General features: G+C 39.4%; 1 protein-coding gene across 1 annotated transcript; it reads right to left on the reverse strand.

The window, feature by feature from the left end:
* Positions 1–422: 422 nt before the first annotated feature.
* On the reverse strand, positions 423–11,925 carry ATP6V1G3 (ATPase H+ transporting V1 subunit G3). Its single transcript, XM_062497569.1, has 3 exons — positions 11,209–11,925; positions 3,805–3,905; positions 423–596 (listed from the first exon to the last, which is right to left on the reverse strand). Exons 1-3 carry the CDS (start codon positions 11,288–11,290, stop codon positions 423–425), a joined length of 357 nt encoding a protein of 118 aa, XP_062353553.1. The 5' UTR covers positions 11,291–11,925.
* Positions 11,926–12,168: the final 243 nt, after the last annotated feature.

The raw sequence follows: 12,168 nt of genomic DNA on the forward strand, positions 1-12,168 counted from the left end.
AGAAAACAGAAATGTTCCATCTTAGTTTTTTTGCGATATTCTATTCCATGTGATTTGATGTACAGTAAAGATTAGGACAAACAGACCTTATGCAACATAACATCCAAGTACAGAGCATTTTATAAGACAAAAGGAACAAAGACTCCCACTGAAAACCTGCTGGTGTCAAAAAATCATTTATTCTGCTGTTGTTGACTTGCCCCTATCTAAATGACAGAAGCTTAGCTAGAGGAAACAATATTCCAACAAATGCTTGTGAAACCCTGTATAATTCCTGTCACATCAAAAGCCTGTGTGGAATTGTGTGCTTTTGGCTTCGGTGCTCTTTTTTTTCTCACACTTACAGAAACAATACATGAGGAAGTATTTATGCTTATCAAGAAACAAGGCTACTTTTTACAAACAGAGCACATCAATGAATCTTAAACTGCAGGTCTGAAGTTTGGGTGAATTTCAGGGCTGATGTCACATATTGTGCTCAAGAGCTTTTTCATCATGCTCTCCATGTTCCTGTGGTAGCTGCTCGTGAGGTTTCGGATGGCTTCTGTTGTTTGCTCTTCTATTTTGGCAGACAGGTTACCTTGGGAGCCCATTACCTGAAAAGCAGAAGATCTCTGACCAAAATGTGAGGTTATACATAATCATGTTTATTGTACTTTTCTTCATCATGTAGCACAAGCGTAACACAAGCACACCACAGTGCTTCCAAATAGTGAGGGTTTGATCTGGGTTCAACTGAATGCATAAAAACAGGATTAAAGGCAACTCTCGTGCTCATTAGCAATGGGAATCTCTCTATGTAACGAAAGTTTCCCAGCTCACTATGAGAAAAACAGTGTGTATGTTTTGTCTTTTAAATGGCTCATTTTAATTTGTTTTCTATTTTAATGACTAGTCAGCTAACTTCTATCACCGTGTGCCTTCGTTTGGCCTCACTGAGAATGCCTGTGAGTGCAGCTAAGGACCAAACATGGAAAAGCCTTCCTGAAAATGCATAATTACTGTTTCAGAGTACTTGAAATGTCTTCAGCAGTTAGTGATGTATAACCCTCAACAGGCCTCAGACAAGGTCTTTTAATGTTACATTTTCTTATCTGGCAAAATACCAGACAGTTTCTGGCACAGTTAATATCAGGACATTCGCTTAGGATTTAATTGACTCTAGACTCACTGAACATTTTAGCAAGGTTATGTTATAAACAGATGCACACGTTCCAAATCTGTGACTTTGCTCTCTCCTCCCCCACTGCCCCAACATCCCTTGAAATCTTCCCTTATGGAAAAGTCCTTCAGATACCAGCAGAGGAACTGGTGTCCAGCTAAAGAATTCCTTGTGGAGAGAAGACATTTCTGCATGCTGGCAGAATAAGAAAGGAATAAATAACATGTTGTTATTGTTCCTGCCACAGTTCTCTGGGGTGGACTAGCAAGTGGACCTAACCTAGGGTATATTAGTGGGGTACCTAGAGCATGACCAGAAACAAGGGAGGGGTCATTAACTCTATTTTCTGTGTGGTTTCTGCCCAACTTAGTCCTTTAAAGAAGGAAAAGCATATTTTGCATAAGCCACCTTCCATGTTCCATTTATCAGTACCTGGCAACATAGTAAGATATTTGTCCATAATCCACATGTAAACAGTTTTTCAATTTGGAAGAAATGTAGGTTGAAGATATATTAGTAAGTATTGGGAAAAGATTATAGTTTTCTATAATAACTATTTTTAGCTGACATTTTATTTTAACTTTTAGGCAAGTTGCAAGGGTTGCGTGTGGGAAAGGTTGTATGGCTTAGACCAGATTTATGGAACTGAATCTTTCCACTGGGGAAAGTAACTTTCTAGAGATCCCAGATGGTTGCATGTTATCCAGCTCCTAAGTACTTTTGAAAATCCCCAGGAAAAGTATTGTAATTTTAAGAAGAGCCTCTGCAGACCTGCTTTCTCAGCTCATGCTAATATTGTAATTTGAGATAGTAAATTCTTACTCTTCTATGTGTTTTTCCTTCTTTTTTTCTGCTTCTGAATTTGAGGACCTTTTTCTTGCAGAATGCAGGCAATGCTCTGCTTAGTTTATGATTTTTGCTGACCTTGAAAGTTTGTCCTTTATTTTTCCCATACAGGTTTTATGCTCATGTCATTTCAAAGCTGCTAAAATATTACATTGGCTCAGAAGCTACACAATTCAGAACTAGGCTGCACATCTCCAGAGTTAAAGGACCTCAGACACTGAGTAAAAACCCTAAGAACTCTAGCAAAATTGGTTTGAGATCCAGTCAAAAAAAATTTGCATGTTTTGAAAAAAGATTTTGCATATTGTCATTCTAACCTCAATCATTATTTTCCTGTTGCTGTCATTAATTCTGGATGGATACAAAGCATCTCATAGTATGAGAAAATTTTCTTCTGCTTGGATACAAGTGACACAAAGTAAGAGGAAGACTGGCATTAAAGGAGATTGTGACAGAGAATTAAAAATACTTGTGCCCAAATACTCAAGAAAGTAAACTGAACCAGGCACCAGAGCTCCCTGTGCACTGGCTTTGCAGGAGTCCCCAACTGCCTCCCAGTCAGAGGTTAATAATGATGGCATTTGTCTGGGCAGATGAGTTCAACATAATGGGGTCAGGGAATGTGGAGGAGCACTGCAGTGATCTTGTACAACTTGCTGTCATTTGAGGAGCAATATGTGCTCTGTCCTGCTCCTGTGAAACCTTCACTTGACAAATAGTGGTCTTTCCCTGCAGCTTTAATTTGGTTGTGATGAAAAAACTGACTTCACAAAAAAGCAACATCTTTACTCTTCTGCTATCAAGACCTAGAGCAAGAAGTCTGGCTTGATTGAAAAGGTGAACAAATTTTAGAGGTGTTTTTACTTTATTTTGGTGTCAGTAAATAACTGAAATGGTGCATTTGAGACACTGGCCTCCCTGTGTGACAGTGTGTCTGGGGATTGGCAGGGTATGATAGGGACTTTGTGTGTGTATAGATGTTCATAAGGCTTATGATCCCTGCTGGAAAACTTTTTATATGAAGTGTGACTGAAATGACAGGCTTGTAAAACAGATTTTGTTTGACCTTTTTTCTTTTTCTTTTTTTTTTTGGGGGGGGGTCCATTTTTGTCTTTCTTTGTCTTTGCACAGTACAGACTGGGGGAAAAAAACAAGACCAAAAATGTAGAAGGAAGGTCACCTGGTAAAAATAGAATGGTTTGTGAACTGCATGAAATACTAAAGAAAAAATGCAAGATACCAAAAATGTATAAAATGGTTTTCTTCAGATATGAAAATATTGAGTCAGACACCACTTTTACCCTAGAAACAGTGGGAAACTCCAAAGTTTTGATGATTTCAGTTTGATAAAGGATGCAGTCTTATATGTAATGAAAAGAGACAGTTGAAGTGGAACAGGAATGGAAAGAAACATTCTAAACTTTTGCTTTTACTGACATATCCACCTTACTGAATCCCCTAATCTCCGGACAGGAACTAGGTCTGTCTGTGGTTATAGAAAAAGGACCCAAAAATATTTTCCTTAAGGGACATATGTCTTCAAAGCATAAGCATGAACCAAATATGGAATCTGCACCACTTCAGTGGTGAATGTCCACAATGTCTTCTACAAATGCATTGGAAGCCTGTGAAAAAGTCCAAATGAAGCATATAGACCCTGTAGATGACACCCCTGTGTTTAATCAGTATGACCACACTGGTTTGCAGGAGTCTCCTGGTAATACTCTTGGAAGCAATTTGGCTTACCACTGAGCAGTTTGGTATGACAAAAGAATATACACAGCTTTCTCACTTACATTTGTTTCCTTGTTTCTAAATTCCTTCTCCCTCTGCAGTCTGTAGTGGTCTATCTCAGCTGTGGCTTCTTCCTTGGCCTGCTTCAGCCTTTTACCCTTTCCTAGAGGGGGAAGAAAGAGGCATTTATTTCATACCATCCCTCTATCCCCAAAGATTAATCTCTCCAAATCAGAGCTATTTTAGCTGGCATAGTAGAACACTGACTTTGCTGAAAGTCTTGTCTATTGGATTTACTTGAACAACAATGGTCAGAAGACACAAAGTGATTTACTTAGAATACTTTTTGACTGCTAGCCAGTCATGCAAGTACCCCTCCTCTAAGACCAACTTTCTGTGCAGTAGCACATATCAAGTGAAGAGCTTCCTGGTTTGCTGACAACACAAGTCTTTTTGCAAGTAGATGTCTTCCCGTGACATAAATGCATTTTCCCAAATCACAGCTTGGTGTTTAAATAAATATCTATCTTTTCTTCATCAGCAATAGTAGCAGCCAGATAACAGATTTTAGTTGTCATGGATGGGAAAAGACATTATTCTGTAAGATTTCCTGTATTGATTGGTTGCCAGAATCCCTTCATCCCACACCAACTGGATTCTGCTCAGAGCTGGCAGATATCCAAAATAATGCAAGATGTCTTAACCACTACCAAACTGAGTTGCAACTTTCAGGCTTTGTCCTTTTCTCCCCCATCCTTTTCTACTAACCTTTGCTACAGGGAGAGGTGAGTGATTAAGAGAAAGAGGTTAATGGTATTATTTGCCGGTGCACAGAAACCATGAAAGGGATTAAATTTTTTTTTCTTGCTTTTCCTTTTGAACAAGAAGGTGATCTGTAAGACGACATTTTAGGGTGTAGTGGAAACCAGAGTCTTCCTCCTTACCAAGCTTACTTACATACCTAATTTTGTTTAATGTGAATAGTTTGTTTTAAGTAAAATGCTAAAAATAGGCTTGTCAAATTAAGAGCATGTAAATCATTGCAGGACTGGACATAAGGTACTTCCTGGATCTAGTAGGGCTGTCATGTAAAGAACAAGAGTAAATTGTTTGATGGAAATGTGATGTTTAAGGTTTTATATGAAGGAGCTGGCAAGCATGTCAGAAAACCCCTATGGGCTTTGTCATTTATAAAGTCAGTAAAGTTGCATGGATCTCCTCAGGATTCTGCTACGCTACCTTTAGAGGAAACAGTAATTTTCTAACTGTAAACCTCTTGCATGGAATGTTGGTATGTTATACTTGAGATACCTGGGCTGATGCTGATTTTTGGGGTCTCTTTCTGCTGCACAGCTAGAATTCTAGGAGCAGGGGAAATAAGGTTGCTCCCTTTTCTTAACAGGAGATACATCTTCAGTGGCTGAAAAATCAATTAATTTAATTGCTTAAATCAGTATATCACAAGAATGTGATAGTGGCTGCCTAGGTTGATCTCTCGTGGCACATTGATTTATGTACTTACGGTAACAACCTATTTAACACGACTGAGCAATAAGAATCCTTTTTCTTTTTTCCCCTCTTAATTCAAGCACAGAAGACAAAAGATACCTTCCCTCCTTTCCTGAAATCCTAGAAAACACTCTCTGCCTAGGCTAGAAAGATGAGCATAAATATTTCCATTTTTCTTTCTCCAAGCTGTTACACTGGTTTGGTTACACCTGAGCTGGGCTTCTCAAGGCTTCTCAGGTGTGTCATATAGCAACTTTTTCCCACTGAGGATGACATAATGAGGAAGCTGAAGCTTGGAAGGAAGACTGTTTGTTTTAATACATCTGAGAGTCAGCAAAAGCCTGGGTAAAATACCTGATTCAGCAGGAAATTACTTCTCCAGCTGATTGCTCCTTCCAAAATAATTATCTGCAGATGGGTGAATAGAAGCAGAGAGATGCACAAAATGGGAATTACCTTTTAAATCTTGATTCCTGGAATGTTGGCTTTTGTGGGTGTGCTTATTGTGAAACCTTGGGGGTGGCATGTATACAGGCTTTTTACAGGAAGAAGCAGCCTACTGAGGAACTAGATAACTTTACTGACTCCCAGTCCATCAGTTCAGGCTCTCTTGTATGAGAAATTATATTTCTCAGAGTCCTTCTCCCACTGTGCTTATGTATAAAGGGGAGAGAGGCTGTTTAAAACCTAGTGGGTACTTTTCCAGAGCTTGTATTTGTTTGAAAAAGGCCGATTTCCCCCAGCTTCTGCCACTCCCTGTATAAACTGTTGGGACCAGGATGAGTGAACTGACTGATCAGTGTAAGAGCCTGATTTAAGTCTGGACAGGAAAATTTGGGACCGGGTTTCGGTCTGTATTTTGAAGTTTCCCTTATTCTCCTCTCCAAGATTGGAGCTGATCAGCCTTTTGTAGAGTTTGCACTCTGTGGGAGTGGGGCCGGGGATGATTTTCTGGAGCTGGCAGTCAGGGGGAGCGACTAGATGAAGCTTTGCCAATTTCACCAGCTGAGGAACTGGATCTCTATAGCAAATTGAATTATTTCAAAATCAGTGGGATTTTAATTTCAAATTCCATCTGGGGGGCCATCTGTAGTAAATATGTTGCATATTTGGTCACCAGATAGATAAATATAAATGCACAAAATGGAAAGAGATTAACTATAAAACAACGGTTCAGTTGCCACTGACAATGTAGATAGTGAACCAGAGAATATATGTACACACATGCATGTCAGCTCTTGCCAGTGCTCTGGAGTCAGGACAATACATAGGGTGTCACTGTAAGGTGGCAGCCATTTCATTTTGCCATGATGCCTTTAGGATTGGCACAGCAGGAACCTGCTGCTTCCTATTTAATTAAGTGGAAAAGCTGTGAGTAAATTACTGCTAGTTCAACAACGTTGTGGACAGAATCGGCAACTGCCAACATATGCGATGGTGCATATGCTGCACCTGATTAAGTTAAGCAGAAACTAGAGCTTAACCTGCTGTTCCACTAGAGACAAACCAAAATTAATTAATCAGTCTGTTGTTAACCACTTCTCTGCTACCGTAATTGTGCAGTACAGAACTGCCTTTTCAAAGCCGCACTGATCTGCTGGGCTGGGTTCTCTGCAGGGCACAGCCAAGCTGAAATCAACCCTAACACACTGAATGGTGGTGGAGCACTGAAATTCAGCCAAAATCATGCAAAAAGAGGGCAAGAAGTGCAGGAGGATGGGCAAACCAGCCTGGCCCCAGCCATTTCCTCAGGATCATAGAGGTGAGGTACAGAAAGCCCCAAGTTTGAAGAGATTTTTGCCACAAAGGTCATGCTGTGGAGGCCAGCATTGCTGCTGGCCCTCTGTCCCTCCTTTCATCCTTGAAGATGGGGAGCAGCAAAACAGCTGTTCTATGCCTTGGTTTCTTTGTCCACAGCCTATAAATTTTTAGGCATTGTGTTAAACTGGCCAAATGTTAAAAACTTCACTGTAACCAGTCAGCACTGAATAGGATTTTCTTGCCTAACATGGGAAGGTATTATTAGCATGGAGAAAGGCTGTATTCTTCTTTCTAGGTGTTTCTGTGATGTTAATGAAATAACCTTGTTCTGGTTAGATCCACAAGAACTGGTGTCTTTTAGGTTGCTGGCATTTTTTAGACCTTGCAAGAAAGACAGTAGGAGGCAAGAATGTTGCATTTGTTCAAACACTAAGTCATCTTACTCTCCAAAAACTGCAATGCTAAAACTGGAGTTTTGTTTTCAAACATATCATCTAGGCTTCTAGCTGAATTTCTGCATAGAAATCTAGTCATTTGAAGAAGTTGCCAAAAATTAATCATATTTTGTAAAATAGGACCATTTCAGTTGTCTTTGCTAAATTGTCTGGAAAATGGGATTTGGGGATGTGCATTCTGAGAAAACTATTTTGTACTTTTAATAAAATAGAATAGAAGCAGCTGAGCATTATGTATAGCTTTCTCAGTAGATAAAATATATCTTGGATATTATCCAAGAGAGCGCCATGGATAAAATTCTGTTTACAATATCTTATTTTGATTAACATTTGGTTTTAATTTGATTTTCTATAATCTTTCACCTGAGTTTTCTTTTTACTAGGCATGAGAAATTCAAGGGAAGATATAAAAATTTATAGGAGAACAAATTTTGCTAAGCCCAGTGTTCATGACACATTTGTTTCCCTTGTTTTACCCAAAAGGATTTTCAGGAATTGATGTCTTGGCACTGACCATGCTCAGTTATTTCTGGGATCCAAATTGTGCTTAAAGTAATGATAGATAAAGCAGCACCATGTTCAAAAGGTCAAAGGACTGCAGACTGGTTTGGCTTGTTTTTAATCAATTTAATAATTTCAGCCTTGCATGTGTTCATTTAATTAATTATTTAAAATATTATTTTTTTTCAGGTAAAAATATATCAGCTAATGGTATCATGCCTGGAAAAAGGGTATTGAGCAAGAAGTAAGAAAAAGCATGTATAGAGGAACTTTAGCACTATATTTTTGCTTTGTTTTGTGTGTATCAATATAATTTTATTTGCTATTTTTTTCAGTTATTTCAAGCCTTTTGCATTACCAACAACTGCACATATGTCAGCAAAACCTAGGCCCATTAACTGTTTATATACAACATTATGTGTGTTCACACTACATTTTGATTGGTTATGTGACTATCAACTGTAAATACTGAAGGCTTTGCATCGGGGCAGTTTTGCCAGTCACATTTCCTTGCAAATGCCTTTTCCTGGTGTGTCCCATGAACAAGCTGCCAGCTGATGTCCTGGTGTCAGCACAGCAGCCAGACCCATCGGTGCAGTGGTGTTGTGCCATGCCTGCCTGGGGTGATAAAGGAGGTCACGGTGCTGGGGCAGGGCTGGAAGGGTTCAGTGCTTTCCTGGTAGCCCAGACCTGCAGGGTGCAGGCCCTGGGCAGCACATGCTGATCCCAGCTGGTGCTGGGTGGATCTGAGCTGGCCATTCTGGGCTGAAGCAGCACCTCCTTCTTTGTTTCACCCAGCTGTGTGTGCACAGGCCAGCCAACTGCACTGCACAGATCTGCTGCATTTCATGTACTGTCTTTTAGCTTTGATTTTACACTCAGAGACAAACTGCTATCCTTTGGCTTGATCTAGCTGCAGAATCAATGTGGGGAAAAGACTGCTGAAGTAATCCCAATTTAGAATAGCCAGATTTGCCTCTTAAAGAATCCCTTTTGCCCTTTTCCCACAGTATTGATGTTATGCTGGTATAGTTATCCAAGGTGGTGAAGTGGCAGTCCTGTGAAAAATACTTAGATTAGGGAAACATGGAAATTTTAAAATTTGTTTTGGATCTTCACTGCAGACTTCTTACAATGTTGACTATAATGGTTGTCTAGGTATAATTATGCTGGTAGATTACCTATAATGCTTGATTTAGCACAAAATTCAGGATGGATTAATTTAAACTGTTTGCCCTTGATCTGCTAATTTTGGAAATTCTTGAGGTTTTCCTTGGAATCACACTGAACTGCTGAGGCTGGAAGGAGTCTAAAGGATATACTCCCTGATGGAAGCAAGAGTAGCTTGACTGGGGCCATATCCAATGGGGTTTGAGTCTCTGAGAATAGAGATTCCCCAGCCTGTTCCTCTGTCGCAGTTGCTGTGTTGTTTTCCTGTATTTAATTTTGTATATTGAAATTTTAATTTTCCTTAATAATTTTTTTATAAATGCAAGAAAACTGTGGCCTTAAAAGTAATAGAAAAGAAATCTATAGTGATGATATATTTTTACTCTGAATAATTTTACTGATAGCAAAGTTTTTAATAGCTATTTTTCTGTAGCTGGTTAAGAATTCCTACTAGTGTGTTTGTGTTGAGGTAGACACTGATAGTAGTTTTAATTCAAGTTTCTGACTCAGAGGAGTCTGAAAATTCTTTATCTGTAAGAAATCCTGCTCTTACCACAAGCACTCTAAGTGAGGCTGAGGTGATGACAAGGAAGTGTATCTTTTGCAGAGTAGAGTAAATGCATCCATAACTCTGTCTGGATTCTGCAAGACAATCTTTGGTCATCACTTTTACATTATAACGATTCTTTTGATTTTTGTAGTTCCTTAGTTTATGAAGCTTCCTTTTAAACTGACTGTTATAGAAAAAGCTAAAGGGACTCTTCTGGTTTTGAAAACAAGCACAAATGAAATTAAAGCAACAAAAACAAACAAACAAACAAAAAAACCCCACGAAAATTAAAGGTAATCCACTTAAGATATGATAGTTAAAGGCCTGATTCTGCAGTCTGTGTTCAGGGCAAACTCCTTCCACTGAGGCTGTGCCTTTCCAGGTCGTGTGCTCTTTTGCTTTGAGGGAGCAGTGTGTTTCCTCTGCCCTACATGAGAAGGGAAAAAACATCCCTCCCAGAGCTCCTAGTTTGGCTGTGTAGGAGGTCAAAATGCTACTTAACTATCCCTTGCTTTCAGGTTTCAGCCTGAGAGAGTTTTGTTTTATGAAAGCAGAAGGATCTGTTTTGATCTCTATTGTGTCTGCAAGGTAGAGGCAGTGGCAGGGTGCTTAGGGAGGGGACTTGCCTTTCTACTTACTCTTGTGTGCTGCTGTACAAACTGACACACAACACTAAAAATTAATGAACACACAACAGTGCTGATTCATGTGTAGAAGGGATATGGAAACTACACAAATTATTCTGTTTAGCCTCCATTCCTCCCTGGAAAACAAAATATATTCCTTTAAGCGTGCTCTTGCTCCACATGACATCATTGTCATCCATTTTCTTTGCATTCTGCTACTGCTTTCTAAAGCAAGATCACTCCAGAAAACAGGATTAATGTTTCAGTCCTAGTGCAGGTCAATGACTCATGTGGTTGTACCTGGACTCAGGAGAATAATTACTTGTACTATGTAATAAAACTTCTGTGAATGATCAATTACAGTACTGAGAGTGCTCATGGTTTTACTGTGACTTTGATTACTATCAGGGTGCTGAAGTCTCCCCTTAGTTTTCACATAATTTTTTGAAGCCCAGCTTCACTTAGGAGACAAGTTACTGGATTTTGCAAGTAAAGAGGAACACTGAAAAATTTTAGCATGACCTATAAAGAAAAATAAAAAGTTTAGAGTCCGGTCCTCTGAAGCTGGCAGCCAAAGGCATGTAGGATTTTAATTTAAATAGCAAGGCAGTAATGACATTATCAGCATTGAGATAAAGGAAGAACAAATGCAGCTGACAGGATGAATATAACAAAGAAAATATATTTCAATGTAATAAGGCACATGTACACATACACACAAGCACACAGGATTTTAAGCAAATTCTGAATGTGCACGTTTGAGTAAATACCTGGCTGCAGCCAAGGCACAGCACTAATGTATGTATACATATGAAATAATCTTTTTCTGTGAGCTACTGTAATTCTGAAGGGCTTGCACTTGAGAAGTACATTAAAACCGGGCCAACTACTTACTTTTTTTGGCTTCCTCCAGTTTGTCCTTGGCACGTTTTTCTGCCTGCAAAAGCTGCTGGATTCCCTGAGACTGGCTGGTCATGCTGATTGCTGGGGCTGGTAAACTTCTGTGGAGACTGGAGCTCAGAGGGAGTTTTATACAGCTGCCAGGCTCTTCCTTGTTTTTTTTTTTTTTTTTTTTGTTCTGTGTGTTATTGCAACAAGCTTCCAGATTGTACCAACCCAGCCGGCTGTGCCTGGATTGCTGCTGGGAGCACAGGCCTGGGAGTGCAGTGAGAAAAACACAGCAGTGAGGCTGAAAGGAATGTCCTCCTCTCCTCAGGGTCACAGAGAACTTGAAGTGTCTGAGTAACACTTTGGGGGGGAAAGAGCACTTCAAATGTCTTGTATTTTAATGGGGATTTTTTGCTCTTTTAGGCTCTTATTTCTGAAGCAGAATACAGTCAATCTTGTCTAGGAACTGAGGGGAAAAATACTTTCTTGGCATTTCCTTTTAATAAAACTTCCCCTCCAAGTGAAGAATCAGGCTCAGTCAACAATTAATTTTGGTTGAACACCAAGAACTGCTTGTAGACTTCTATTTAATGTTACTTCTTAACACTACTTACTAGGGTTTTCACTTTTAAAAAAATTTCAATAGGAATTAATTCACTGGGGACTAAAGTTTAAAATAGCATGTAGTGATTAAGGTATGCTCTGCCTTGTAATCCACCATGATGGAGGTGAGTGGAGATGAGATGGAAAGAGAAACTGTGGGATTAGCTCTAAGATCCAGACTCCTGGAAGCTATGAGAATGGTGGGCTAGGTTTTGCTTTCAAGCCATAATGCACACAACAGTCAAATGAATGCCTGAGCATGGCTGTAAATGCACATCCCTTTCCCTACAGAAGGAAAAAGTGGTTTGTGAGCTACTGCATGAATAAGCAGCGTGTTCATATTCTGAATCCTCATTAGAAAAC

Source organism: Cinclus cinclus, chromosome 8 (assembly GCF_963662255.1).
Source record: "Cinclus cinclus chromosome 8, bCinCin1.1, whole genome shotgun sequence".
NCBI lineage: Eukaryota > Metazoa > Chordata > Aves > Passeriformes > Cinclidae > Cinclus > Cinclus cinclus.